Source organism: Cherax quadricarinatus, chromosome 17, assembly GCF_038502225.1.
Source record: "Cherax quadricarinatus isolate ZL_2023a chromosome 17, ASM3850222v1, whole genome shotgun sequence".
Taxonomy (NCBI): Eukaryota; Metazoa; Arthropoda; class Malacostraca; order Decapoda; family Parastacidae; genus Cherax; species Cherax quadricarinatus.
In genome coordinates, this window is record NC_091308.1 from 9315925 (window position 1) to 9331443 (window position 15519).

The following is a 15519-nucleotide window of genomic DNA, read 5'->3' on the forward strand; positions in this document are numbered from 1 at the left end:
CTTCCCCTTGGTCCTGATGACCATTTGAAGCACTTTTGGGCATGCTGTCACTTAGATTCCTGAAGTATTCAATAGATAACTGGTTGGCCCAAATGTCCTTGATCCACTGTTGTAGGCATGACATGGATGAAATGTGGCAGGATTCCCTCTTTTTTCATGACATTTCAGGTATTCTCATTACGACTGAGGTCTGAATTATTTCCTGGCCACTGTAAAGCCTCAGTATTTTTCTCAAAATGCCACTTGGTTACTTTTTTGGCCTTGTGACAGGGGCACTATCATGTATAAAGGTGGTGCAGCTGTGAATTACAGCAGGTGGTCCTTGAGAGCGGTGATGCATTGGTTGGCATTCATTACAACATTTTGGGAAGTGCAAACCCCCATAACCAAGTAAAATACTAAAGCAACCCCCAAACCATGATAGATTGTGGGTGCTTATCACTGCTCACTGTGTATGCAGGGTTGTACCTGCTGATAGAGGAGAGGTGTCTCACCCTGCTTTGACATCCTTGAATGCAGTGAAATGTGGATTCATCTGACCACATGACTTTTTTTGAGTCATTAACACACCAATGTGCATATTTCCTGGAAAACTGCTGGCATTCCTTCTTTATATGGGGCATGAGTAGGGATTTCCTTGCAGCACGACGACTTGGCAGGCAAAAGTCCTTCTGCAGGTGGTGATGGATGCACTAAATCAAGGATGCATTTTTTTGAGCAGAGATGTAGTCATATGTGGGTTTCTACGTAGTTTTCTGCTTAGAATGGTGTGTGTGTGTGTGTGTGTGTGTGTGTGTGTGTGTGTGTGTTTGTTTGTTTTTTTTTTAGTTGGCCTCCTTGGCCATCCAGTATGAGGTTTTGTAGTGACAATGACATCTGATGGGAGAAGACAGGTGGCAGAAAGTAATGCCATTACGCTGGACTTTGCTTGTCCAGTAGGATGACAAATTTCCTTTATAGCGACTTTTTCTTGTCTCCAAACCAGTATAAAAACTTTTCCTCATTATTTAACACTGAATGATCCATATTTATCCACTTGACACAAAACACAGCTCCAAATCCTGGGCACTTGGGGATAGAGCACTGCAATAGAACATCTTATCTCACTGCCATATGCAGAAAGGTGATACATACTGCATTCTCTTGTATTAACTCAAGAGTTGACAGAAAACATTCAGATAAAGTATAGCATCGAATACACAACATGAATCTGAATCACTTTATACTGTTTATGATGGAGGCTGCACCACCTTAATGCATGATAATACCCCCTGTCACAAGTGGCTTGCTGAAAAAAATATTGAGGTTTTACAGTGGCCAGGGAATACTCCAGAACTCGATCCAATTGAAAAAGCCTGGAATATCATAAAAAAGACAGAATCCTGCCGCACTTCATTCACATTACGACTGCAGCAGATCAAGGACATTAGGGTCAACCAATTATCCATTGATTACTTTAGGGATCCGAGTGAAAGCATGTCCAAATGGCTTCAAATGGTCAAGGCCAAGAGGGAGATGATTAAATATTATTGTAAGTTTATACTGTTGCTTTTTTAATGATTTTCACAATAAACAGATAGTCTGGATTATCTTTGTATGTGCAACTACTATAGGACACTTAAAATATTATAGTACATAAAACTAACTCAGGGAGCAAGGGGCTAGTAACCCCTTCTTCTGTATACATTACTAAAATTAAAAAGAGAAACTTTTGTTTTTCTTTTTAGGCCACCCTGCTTCGGTGGGATACGGCCAGTTTATTGAAAGAAGAAGATAACCAAACGCTGATGGCAGATACCACCAGCATTAAAAAAAAAAAAAAAAAAAAAAAAAAACATACCATGGGTGGGAACAGAACCCACAATCAGAGAGTCATAAAACTCTCTGATTGCGGGTTCCATCCCCGCCCGTAGTATGGTTTACCACCAGCATAGCTCTACTGCACTATAAATAAGTATGTATTTAGTTACAAATGAGTAATTACACATCTGAAAGTTCATGTTCATTTTTAAAAGTAGATTTTTTAACACAATGTCCATCTCCCACTGAGGTAGGGTGACCCAAAAAAAAAGAGAAAACATTCACAATCATTCACTCAATTGCTGTTTTTCCAGAAGTGTCCTAACATCACAGTTCAGATGATCCTCTGAACTGCAATATTCCCACTCCTCCTCATGAGTGTAGGCACTGTACTTCCCACCTCCAGGATTCAAGTCCAGCTAACCAGTTTCCCTGAATCCCTTCATAAACATTACCTTGCTCATACTCCAGCAGTACATCAAGTCATTAAAGTCACTTGCCTTCACTCACTCCTAACACACTTACATATGCTCACGAATACTCATCCATGTCAAACTGACTTCATTTACAGCGTGTATAATTTCATTTTAGTAGGTTGGTAGACAGCAACCACCCAGGGAGGTACTACCGTCCTGCCAAGTGAGTGTAAAACGAAAGCCTGTAATTGTTTTACATGATGGTAGGATTGCTGGTGTCTTTTGTCTGTCTCATAAATATGCAAGATTACAAGTACGTCTTGCTACTTCTACTTACACTTAGGTCACACTACACATACATGTACACGTTTATTTATACACACTCATCTGAGTTTTCTTTGATTTTATCTTAATAGTTCTTGGTCTTATTACTTTTCCTTTTATATCCATGGGGAAGTGGAATAAGAATCTTTCCTCCGTAAGCCATGCGTGTTGTAAAAGTCAACTAAAATGCCGGGAACAATGGGCTAGTAACCCCTTTTCCTGTAAAGATTACTAAAAAGAATAAGAAGAAGAAAATTGTCAAAGTGGGAAGTCTGAATGTGCGTGGATGTTGTGCAAATGATAAGAAAGAGATGATTGTGGATGTTATGAATGAGAAGAAACTGGATGTCCTGGCTTTAAGTGAAACAAAGCTGAAGGGGGTGGGAGAGTTTCAATGGAGAGGAATAAATGGGATTAGGTCAGGGGTTTCAAATAGAGTTAGAGCTAAAGAAGGAGTAGCAATAATGTTGAAGGATAAGCTATGGCAGGAAAAGAGGGACTACAAATGTATAAATTCAAGGATTATGTGGAGTAAAATAAAGATTGGATGTGAAAAGTGGGTTATAGTAAGCGTGTATGCACCTGGAGAAGAGAGAAGTGTAGAGGAAAGAGAGAAATTCTGGGAAATGTTGAGTGAATGCGTGGAGAGTTTTGAATCAAGCGTGAGAGTAATGGTGGTTGGGGATTTCAATGCTAAAGTGGGTAAAAATGTTATGGAGGGAGTAGTAGGTAAATTTGGGGTGCCAGGAGTAAATGTAAATGGGGAGCCTTTAATTGAGCTATGTGTAGAAAGAAATTTGGTAATAAGTAATACATATTTTATGAAAAAGAGGATAAATAAATATACAAGGTATGATGTAGCATGTAATGAAAGTAGTTTGTTAGATTATGTATTGGTGGATAAAAGGTTGATGGGTAGGCTCCAGGATGTACATGTTTATAGAGGGGCAACTGATATATCGGATCATTATTTAGTTGTAGCTACAGTTAGAGTAAGAGGAAGATGGGAAAAGAGGAAGGTGGCAACAACAAGTAAGAGGGAGGTGAAAGTGTATAAACTAAGGGAGGAGGAAGTTCGGGCGAGATATAAGTGACTATTGGCAGAAAGGTGGGCTAGTGCAAAGATGAGTAGTGGGGGGGTTGAAGAGGGTTGGAATAGTTTTAAAAATGCAGTATTAGAATGTGGGGCAGAAGTTTGTGGTTATAGGAGGGTGGGGGCAGGAGGAAAGAGGAGTGATTGGTGGAATGATGAAGTAAAGGGTGTGATAAAAGAGAAAAAGGTAGCTTACGAGAGGTTTTTACAAAGCAGAAGTGTTATAAGAAGAGCAGAGTATATGGAGAGTAAAAGAAAGGTGAAGAGAGTGGTGAGAGAGTGCAAAAGGAGAGCAGATGAAAGAGTGGGAAAGGCACTGTCAAGAAATTTTAATGAAAATAAGAAAAAATTTTGGAGTTAAACAAGTTAAGAAAGCCTAAGGAAAGTATGGATTTGTCAGTTAAAAACCGAGTAGGGGAGTTAGTAGATGGGGAGAGGGAGGTATTAGGTAGATGGCGAGAATATTTTGAGGAACTTTTAAATGTTGAGGAAGAAAGGGAGGCGGTATGTAAGTGTGGTGGAGGTACGTGAGGCATTACGTAGAATGAAAAAGGGTAAAGCAGCTGGAACTGATGGGATCATGACAGAAATGTTAAAAGCAGGGGGGGATATAGTGTTGGAGTGGTTGGTACTTTTTTTTAATAAATGTATGAAAGAGGGGAAGGTACCTAGGGATTGGCAGAGAGCATGTATAGTCCCTTTATATAAAGGGAAAGGGGACAAAAGAGATTGTAGAAATTATAGAGGAATAAGTTTACTGAGTATACCAGGAAAAGTATACGGTAGGGTTATAATTGAAAGAATTAGAGGTAAGACAGAATGTAGAATTGCGGACGAGCAAGGAGGCTTCAGAGTGGGTAGGGGATGTGTAGATCAAGTGTTTACATTGAAGCATATATGTGAACAGTATTTAGATAAAGGTAGAGAAGTTTTTATTGCATTTATGGATTTAGAAAAGGCATATGATAGAGTGGATAGAGGAGCAATGTGGCAGATGTTGCAAGTACATGTATATGGAATAGGTGGTAAGTTACTAAATGCTGTAAAGAGCTTTTATGAGGATAGTGAGGCTCAGGTTAGGGTGTGTAGAAGAGAGGGAGAATACTTCCCGGTAAAAGTAGGTCTTAGACAGGGATGTGTAATGTCACCATGGTTGTTTAATATATTTATAGATGGGGTTGTAAAAGAAGTAAATGCTAGGGTGTTCGGGAGAGGGGTGGGATTAAATTATGGGGAATCAAATTCAAAATGCGAATTGACACAGTTACTTTTTGCTGATGATACTGTGCTTATGGGAGATTCTAAAGAAAAATTGCAAAGGTTAGTGGATGAGTTTGAGAATGTGTGTAAAGGTAGAAAGTTGAAAGTGAACATAGAAAAGAGTAAGGTGATGAGGGTATCAAATGATTTAGATAAAGAAAAATTGGATATCAAATTGGGGAGGAGGAGTATGGAAGAAGTGAATGTTTTCAGATACTTGGGAGTTGACGTGTCGGCGGATGGATTTATGAAGGATGAGGTTAACCATAGAATTGATGAGGGAAAAAAGGTGAGTGGTGCATTGAGGTATATGTGGAGTCAAAAAACGTTATCTATGGAGGCAAAGAAGGGAATGTATGAAAGTATAGTAGTACCAACACTCTTATATGGATGTGAAGCTTGGGTGGTAAATGCAGCAGCGAGGAGACGGTTGGAGGCAGTGGAGATGTCCTGTCTAAGGACAATGTGTGGTGTAAATATTATGCAGAAAATTCAGAGTGTGGAAATTAGGAGAAGGTGTGGAGTTAATAAAAGCATTAGTCAGAGGGCAGAAGAGGGGTTGTTGAGGTGGTTTGGTCATTTAGAGAGAATGGATCAAAGTAGAATGACATGGAAAGCATATAAATCTATAGGAGAAGGAAAGAGGGGTAGGGGTCGTCCTCGAAAGGGTTGGAAAGAGGGGGTAAAGGAGGTTTTGTGGGCGAGGGGCTTGGACTTCCAGCAAGCGTGCATGAGCGTGTTAGGTAGGAGTGAATGGAGACGAATGATACTTGGGACCTGACGATCTGTTGGAGTGTGAGCAGGGTAATATTTAGTGAAGGGATTCAGGGAAACCGGTTATTTTCATATAGTCGGACTTGAGTCCTGGAAATGGGAAGTACAATGCCTGCACTTTAAAGGAGGGGTTTGGGATATTGGCAGTTTGGAGGGATATGTTGTGTATCTTTATACGTATATGCTTCTAAACTGTTGTATTCTGAGCACCTCTGCAAAAGCAGTGATAATGTGTGAGTGTGGTGAAAGTGTTGAATGATGATGAAAGTATTTTCTTTTTGGGGATTTTCTTTCTTTTTTGGGTCACCCTGCCTCGGTGGGAGACGGCCGACTTGTTGAAAAAAAAAAAAAAAATAATAATTCCTTGCTCATGCTAACTAACTAAACCTAAATGAATCCTTAATTAGTGTGTTTTATTGAATAACTGAATACCTACAATATAGTATAAACTAAGTATTCTTATTCTCTTGTAGTATGTGTGTCTTACTGTCTACTATATATAAGTTAGTTTTAAGGTTGCCTGAAATGCTTTACATAACAAGAGACTTTAAATAAAGTAGTTTACACACATCAATTACCCTAATTGTATACTGTACAGTACTACACTTTATAGAAATAAAATGTGTTTGTTTGTTTGTTTGCTTTGTTTGTATGTCTGTTCTCCATACCTATCAGAACCCAGCTGCTCTCTTACTATTCCTTGTGCAAACCCTCACATATGGGTATGTCCAGTGCTCTCTGTCATTCCTTGGCGAGTTTTTTCCGTAGAACCAAACCACAACACATGGTAATTAAAGATGACCATGGTGACTAACAAGGACAATGATGGAAGTGTCAATAAGGACATATTAAAGTAGTGCTAGCAAGAACAACCATGATAGTATTAACAAGAACAACCATGATAGTATTAACAAGAAGAACCACAATAGTATTAACAAGTGCAATCATGGTAATATTAACAAGGATAATCATGGTAATATTAACAGGGACAACCATGGTAATATTAACAGGGATAACCATGGCAATATTAACAGGGACAACCATGGTAATATTAACAGGGATAACCATGGCAATATTAACAGGGAAAAACCATGGTAATATTAACAAGGACACACTAGTAAAAGCAGATAGCCATCTAAGGTATATGTGCACAAACTTTCTATATGAAAAATCTGAATTTTTCTAAAATGTGTCATTTTGTTTAGTTTATAAAAAAGGTGAGTACATTTGAGTGCTTACCTGCCATTGCACGACAGCACTGAGCAGCCAGGTAGAGGACACTTGGGTTCTTGCTTCTCTGAGACATCACTTCTACGCCTAGTTTGTCTATGAGATCCACCAGAGGAACCTCACTTCCCATGGATGCCACTCCTGAGATCAATCTTCATTATTAGAATTCAATTTCATTAACTGTAAACTACAAGTTAACTTCTTGTACAATATCCAGACCATCAACAAATTAAAGTCTACATGAGGACATGGCAACGATTGTTGTAGTAGGCGAGTGACAAACTAGGGCTTAACCCTTTCAGGGTCGGCAGGCCCTCTCCCAAACCTGTTCTCAGGGTCTGTAAAAATTTGAAAAAAGAAAAAAAAAAAATTTTTTTCTTATGAAAAGATAGTGTTTTTTTTCTGAATTTTATAGGCTAAACAAAAAATGTTTACCATCAATACTTACCGAGATATGGAGGCGTGAAGCTGACAGAAACTGACCGGCATATGGTAACATCGCCGACTGCCGGTCACCCGGTATTACTTTATTTATTTTTTTAGGTACTATTTTCTATTATTTTTTTTTTTTTCCAAGTAACTTTTATGGCCTGTGAGACCAATGAGCACTATTTTGTAAGTTATTTCTTTTTCTATACTACAAAATAACTACATAAACACTGTTGTCACTGTTTTGTTTACAAAACATATTTACACAAAGGAACAATACAAAATGTTGTTTATTACTATTTTTCTATATTTTATATACACATATACAGTCACAGGACATGTTTTTAGAAGTTCTGCAGCCTGTGGAAGTCTTTGAAACATGGTGTCATGCACAATGGTGTTTTACGCTCCTCACACATAAAACGAGTGTCTCTGCATTGTTGTGGGCATTTTTTTGTATGTGCACAGACGTAACACCTCCTCTGAGCATTTTTCTTGAAAGCAGTAGCAGGCAGTTTTGTGAGGAAGTGATCACCATGCTTCAGACGAGAAGGTACTTGTTGATAATTACGTGGGCAGTTTTCTACTGCAGGTGCTGTTCCTTGGTATAGTAGGGCCCCACTTATACAGCAGGTTAGGTTCCAGGCTACCGCCGTAAAGCGGAAATCGTCGTAAAGTGGAACACCCTTTTTTTCCCCCTTATAAATGCATATAAATGTTAGATAACAACTTTACACTAACATATATTAAGTTAGCAATAGAACTAAGCATCAAAAAAGCAATAAAAAGTACAATACACACACAGTGCACTCATTACTTACCTTAAAATATTTATAGTCTTAATCTAGGGTGAGACAAGTAGTATTTATTGTAAGAAATCAAGTGTGGTATGTATGGTAGTCAGCTGGACTACCATACCAGGCCATCCCACCTACACATAATATTCTATTACATTTAAGCATCCCAGAGTGATAAAATGCATATACAGTTTACTCATTACTTACCTTAAAATATTTGTAGTCTTAATGTAGGGTCAGGGGTGAGTAAACGAGATAAAACAAATGAAGAGAGAGAGAGAGAAGAAGAGAGAGAGAGAAGAAGAGAGAGAGAAGAGAGAGAGAGAGAGAGAAGAAGAGAGAAGAAAAGAGAGAGAGAGAGAAGAGAGAGAGAAGAGAGAGAGAAGAGAGAGAGAAGAAGAGAGAGAGAAGAAGAGAGAGAGAAGAAGAAGAGAGAGAGAGAAGAAGAGAGAGAGAAGAAGAGAGAGAAGAAGAGAGAGAAGAAGAGAGAGAGAGGAAGAGAGGAAAAGAGAGAGGAAGAGAGAGAGAGAGAGAGGGAGAGAGAGAGAGAGTGAGAGAGAGAGAGAGAGAGAGAGAGAGAGAGAGAGAGAGAGAGAGAGAGAAGAGAGAGAGAGAAGAGAGAGAGAGAGAGTAGAGAGAGAGAAGAGAGAGAGAGAGAGAGAGAGAGAGAGAGAGAGAGAGAGAGAGAGAGAGAGAGAGAGAGAGAGAGAGAGAGAGAGAGAGAGAGAGAGAGAGAAAGAGAGAAAGAGAAAGAGAGAAAGAGAAAGAGAGAAAGAGAAAGAGAGAAAGAGAGAGAGATAGAGAGATAAAGAGAGAGAAAGAGAGAGAGAAAGAGAGAGAGGGGGGGGGGGCAGGCGCAGAGTTATGTAAACAAACCAGGCGGACATAAGTTTTGTAAACAAAGTGTACACGTCTGGTTTATGTACAAGTTGTCTCTACATTGATATGGTAGAATAAATAAAGAATAACACTCCCATTCTCATGTAACACCATTTTTAGAAGAAATGGCACTCTGAGTGTAGGCAATGGAAATAAGTCACCCTTTCTGACTTTTTTGGGTTATCCTAGGTTCTCAACACACATGCTGTTATGTATGATAATCTATGTAAATGTATTTGTGTATACCTGAATAAACTTACATACAAACAAAAGTAATAATTTTCTACAGTTATCCCCAGTAACACATTTTCTCTTACGTTAGACTAGAGAAAATGTTATTCTTGCCATCACTTGTGCAAGTTATCTGGCTACAACATCTCATATTTATGTTTATTTATTCTATTGTGGGGTGTATTTATCATCTTTATATGTTATGTATCATGTTTATTATATAATTTTGAAAAAAAATATCATGGATGGATTAATGAAAATGTGTATATTAACGTAATATATGACATTTAAATGAGACTCGGTGATTATTATCATCATTACTAATATGACATCTGGAGACATAAGACACTCTTACTGAAAAAACCATACCACAGGCGAGATTTGAACCCGCGGTCAGAGAGTCTCAAAACTCCAGACCGTCGTGGTATGGTTTGTTTGCAAATGTGTCATTACGATTTCGTGAGTCACACTGATTTTAATGTGTACCTGCATGCCAGCACAGTGTTTAAGTTTATTTAGGTACAGGTAAACATAAGTATAATTATCAGAGTATATATAAAATATGAAATAACTTTTAAAAACGCTTGAAATTTTGGAGTTTCCAGACAAAATGGAGAGACTTAGTGCTTACGGATCTCACAGAGAATGTAAACAAACAGGGGGGGCCCGGTGACCGTATTAGAAAGTCAGGTGGGGGGAGCCGTATAGCAAGTTTTGGTCATAATTTGAAATGACTGTATTAGCGGAACACCGTAAAGCGAAACGCCGTAAAGCGGGGCCCTACTGTACTTGATTATTATTTGTCTGACGACAAACAAAATTCGCCATATGGTGGTTTGTTTCTGGTCCTCATCTTATATATAAGCATTGAGCATGGAAATGTCTAGAAGATGGAAAAAGAGTTTTATGTACCACTTATAACTCTTGTGAACACAATCAGCAAACCCAATCTGCATGTCATATTTGTCCACTGAATGCATATTGAGGGTGTAGTCAACCACAGCTGCAGGTTTTAGAATGGGTTCATTGCTTTCTCTATGCTGCCTGCCAGAGTCTGCCATTTCATTAGGGTGAACCGATGACAACATAGTGATATCTCGTTTGTCATGCCACCGAAATGCCATGATGTCAATGGCAGCAAAGGCTTGCACCTCACCTCTACGAGTGCCAGTGTCAAACCTGGGCATATGTTTACGATTTGCACACACTGTGCCACACACATCTGTCATGTTCACTCACAAGAAATCACTGAGTAAGGGGCTTGTGTACCAGTTGTCAGTATACAAAGTATGTCCCTTACCAAGATATGGTTCCATCATTGTTCTAACCACATCACCGGAGATACCCAGTAACTTCCTGGTATCTCGTAATGTATTACTTCCAGTGTACACAATTATATCCAATACAAGACCACTGTAACAATCACAAAGCACAAACAATTTTATACCAAAGCGTTTCCTCTTGCTTGGTATGTATTGCTTGAATGAGAGTCTTCCTTTGAACAGAATCAAAGACTCATCAATAACAAGCTTCCTGAAGGGATAAAAATGCATACTGAATTTCTGTTTCAGATACATGAACACATTCCTAATCTTATATAACCTGTCGTTTCTGTCAGGCCTGGTTTTGTCTGAGAAGTGAAGCATACATAATAGTAGCACAAATCGATTCACTCCTATTATATCACTGAAACCTGGGGTTGCAATCAGGTGGTCTGTTGACCAGTATGATCTCACACTGTGCTTGTACACATATGGCATAAACATTATTGTGGCAAACAAAAGATACATCTCAGCCACAGTTGTCTCCTTCCACTGGTGTAGGCGTGAGTTTGGTGAAAGTACATAACTCGAAACATTCCAGTTCACTGGCATTGTTCCCAAGTGTACAAGATGGCCGTATTCCACTCTGACTTTCATCAAAGTGATGGGGATTGGGAACAAAATTGGCAGCTTCCTGCCAATCCCAGGTGTGGTCTGCTGGTGGGTACTGGATACTGACAGGTGGTTGTGGTTGTGGAAGTTGTGGTTGTGGAGGCTGGTGTGGTGGGTGGGTGGGGGATGGTGGTTTTTGTTGTAGATCAGCTGAGGCAGCGGCGTGGGTGGCAGCACGGCCCACTGCTGGTGACTCACGGCTGGCACCACCACTACCACCACCATGCACATTTTCCATCCCAATTGCAACACTATCATCTTCATTTTCAGTCTGTTCCTGTTGTACAGCCACGGGTTGTACTCCTTCCCCTTGGAATAGCATATGGCACACTACCAGAGCACATATATCGTCGTATATACTGATGCTTCACTGGAGAATATTCCACTTCACTATCACCACTGGAACTGTTTTCAAGAGCTTGTAGTTCATATTCACTATCACTATCATCACCAATGCTCACATCTGAGTCCGGGATTTGCGAAAATAGGAGTTTCCTCTTTGATTCTGGTACAACTGAACATGAACAAGATGGCCCAGCAGCAGAGGTGGAAGGCTGAGGGTCGTCTGGGTTTTCCTCACTATTACCGGTATTATGGTCATTAGTTTTGGTCACAACCTCGCCAAAACCTTGAAACTCATCTTCACTGGCACTTCCATCTGTATTAGAACTGTCACTGGGGAACAAAAGTGTCCCAATTCGCCGAGGAGTGAGGAGCTTCTTACTGCGAGGCATGGTGAACAAGGTCTACTAAAATGGTGCTCCCACAATGTACCACTGGGTCCCAGAATTTTTTCTACTGCACACACCAACCACACAGACCCATTCTCTCACATCTAGGCCTACCAGCTGTTTCCTGCTTAATTTGAAGCCGCTAGAATTTATGCGTACTAGTACGGCACCAACCCTGGCGTGCAAGCCGTACTAATATGGCACCAACCCTGAAAGGGTTAACTGAGTGTGAAAGACCTACTGAGGCTATTAACTTCTTCATGTCTGGGTACTTCTGCAAAGACTGATTACATATGAATGATGGTGAAAGTATTTCTCTTTTTTGGGTCACCCTACCTTGGTGGGAGATGGATGACGTGTTATTATGACGGTTATTTTCATATAGTCGGACTTGAGTCCTGGAAATGGGAAGTACAATGCCTGCACTTTAAAGGAGGGGTTTGGGATATTGGCAGTTTGGAGGGATATGTTGTGTATCTCTATACGTATATGCTTCTAAACTGTTATATTCTGAGCACCTCTGCAAAAGCAGTGATAATGTGCGAGTGTGGTGAAAGTGTTGAATGATGAAAGTATTTTCTTTTTTTTGAGGATTTTCTTTGGGCAGGGTCTACTGCCTCGGTGGGAGATGGACCGACTTGTTGATGTATAAATCTATGTACGTATGTACATTTTTGAGGCCAGTGACACATACATATATGCCTTAATCATAAAGTCTTCAAATATGCTGTGAGCGGTAAATTTTATCCTGGATATGCAGTGGGTGTGCATGATTTAAAAAAAAAATCCTCTCCCCCCCTACAGTGCATGATGGGAACAGGTAACCTCTGACCTTGTATTCGGGTTAAAATAGTGAATTTGACAATTTCTTTTTTTTGTTAAGGTGGTTTTCATGGTTTCACTGTCTGTCCGTTGGTGTCAAATGACAGATGAGAAAACATGCTAGTGAAATGGAGATGATTTTGGTAGGTTACAGACCAGACATGGCCTGAAATAGGCATCAAAGTGACAAAAATGTTCAATTTTTTGCAGTTTTCCTAAGGAAGGGTAGGTCCCTCCTACCCATCCCCAACTCTTGGTTTGTTTTATGGGTGTTTACTAGGTCTGCTTCAGTTATTGGGACATCCTAAACCTTGACCAATCATTCTTGGTTAGCTGAGAAATGGGGTAAAATATTTTTTTGATGATGATGACGGATTCAATATGAAGGGAATATCTTCTCTTCTTTCAACAAATCGGCCGTATCCCACCAAGGCAGGGTGACCTAAAAAGAAGAACAAAAGTTTCACTTGGCAAACTTTAGTAATGTAAACAGGAGAAGGGGTCATTAGCCCCATGCTCCCAGCATGTTAGTCGACTCTTACGACACGCATGGCTTAAGGAGGAAGAATTCTGTTTCACTTCCCCATGGAGATAAGAGGGAATAAACAAGAAGTAAGAAAATAGAAGAAAACCCTGAGAGGTGTGTATATATATTCTTGTACATGTATTGAGCCAGGGGCTAGTAACCCCTTCTGTATACATTACTGAAATTAAAATGAGAAACCTTTGTTTCTCTTTTTAATTTCAGCTTCTCATTTGGGGGCCACCCTGCTTCAGTGAGAAATGGCCAATTTGTTGAAAGATGATGGTGATGTATGTGTAGTGTCACCAAAGTGTGAGTAGAAATAGCAAGACGTACCTGAAATCTTTCATCTTTACGAGACAGAAAAAAAAAAAAAAACACCAGCAATCCTACCATCATGTAAAACATTTACAGGTTTCCGCTTCACACTCACTTGGCAGGATGGTAGTACTTCCCTGGGCGGTCGCTGTCTAACAACCTACTACCTAGGATGAAGGGAATATGTTATATAGAAAAGGCCTAGGGACATGATTAATGAACAGAGTATAGGTTGCCTCATCGGCTGAAATTCCTAGCAATTATGTTTGATTCGGCTTTTAAATTAAAATTTTTTAATTTTGTTTAAAATATGCAAAATTTCTGACTTCTGGGCAGTTTCTTGCACTCAACTGATAGAATGGAAGGAATACAAACAAATTAGCCAGGAAATGGGTTGGTCTGACTAGTGGAACTGACCTAAAATGACAAACAGGGCAAAATTGTAGCTGCATAAGGTGCTCCATGATCTCCGATTTCATTCCTGCATAATTCTGTAGGCTTCACATCAATTTTTGTATTAGTGGTGTCATTACCTTTAGAAAAAGATTCTCTACCACTTTTAAGTACAATTTTTTTTTCTTTGAAGGAGGAAGGGGGAAAGGGAGGAATTGCAATACTGACAGGACTGTTAATATCAGAGAATGCAATAGTGAAAGGGTTAATAAATGAAAAAAAAAATAGTCAAGATAGATACAATAAATTGCAAAATGTGCCCCTCATGGTTCTTTAAAAGAAATGCACAATGAACATTTAATGTCAATATAGACTGAGTGATTTCTTTGTCACAGTAAATATAAATAAAGTTACATCTTAAAGGCCATTTTTGTATTCTAACTTAAATGGTTTCTATAAAATTTTTATCAGATACAAATACAAATACACTTAGGAGTCTGTGGAGACAAAGAACTTTGTCCTTGGAGGCAAAGAGGGGAATGTATGAGAGTATTGTTTTACCAACGCTCTTATATGGGTGTGAAGCATGGGTGATGAATGTTGCAGCGAGAAGGCTGGAGGCAGTGGAGATGTCATGTCTGAGGGCAATGTGTGGTGTGGGAATATAATGCAGAGAAGTTCGTAGTTTGGAAGTTAGGATGAGGTGCTTGGGATTACCAGAAACTGTTGTCAGAGGGCTGAGGAAGGGTTGTTGAGGTGGTTCGGACATGTAGAGAGAATAGAGGCGAAACAGAGTGACTTCAAGAGTGTATCAGTCTGTAGTGGAAGGAAGGAAGGCAGGAAGGGGGTGAGGGTCGGCCTAGGAAAGGTTGGAGGGAGGGTAAAGGAGGTTTTGTGTGCGAGGGCTTGGACTTCCAGCAGGCATGCGTGGCGTGTTTGATAGGAGTGAATGGAGACAAATGGTTTTTAATACTTGATGTGCTGTTGGAGTGTGAGCAAAGTAACATTTATGAAGGGGTTCAGGGAAACCGGCAGGCCGGACTTGAGTCCTGGAGATGGGAAGTACAGTGCCTGCACTCTGAAGGAGGGGTGTTAATGTTGCAGTTTAAAAACTGTAGTGTAAAGCACCCTTCTGGCAAGACAGTGATGGAGTGAATGATGGTGAAAGTTTTTCTTTTTCGGGCCACCCTGCCTTGGTGGGAATCGGCCTGTGTGATAATAATAAAAAAAAACAAATACAAATTTTGTCAAAAATTCAAGGTGCTGCTAAAGTTTTTTTATTACATATTTATACATTATTTTTTGGGAAAAGTCCCTTGTTATGCAAAGCATTTCAGACACCAAAATTAAAACACTACTTACGTATGGCTTTCTAGTAAAGGCTAAATTGTACATGTAGAATATTAAAGATTTTTTTTCTGGAGTTAAACCTGTGTATACTGTTGCAACTCTCCACAAAGTTTTAATTCTGGGTTAATCTTAATACTGAATGTTTTGTATATGTAGTATGCACAGGAGTGAGTAATCGTTCTTATGGCAAGCTTTTGGTGGGTTAGGAGCAGTTC

General features: G+C 39.6%; 1 protein-coding gene across 4 annotated transcripts in view; it reads right to left on the reverse strand.

Annotated features, from left to right (window-relative positions):
- The window catches only part of LOC128686424 (inositol polyphosphate-4-phosphatase type I A), a 405235-nt gene that overhangs the window by 10794 nt on the left and 378922 nt on the right, over nucleotides 1-15519 (reverse strand). For all 4 annotated transcript variants that reach the window (XM_053773341.2, XM_053773340.2, XM_053773339.2 and 1 more), the window contains one exon: nucleotides 6907-7038. In XM_053773341.2, the coding sequence (XP_053629316.2) occupies nucleotides 6907-7038 (132 nt within the window). The remainder of the gene's footprint in view (nucleotides 1-6906; nucleotides 7039-15519) is intronic.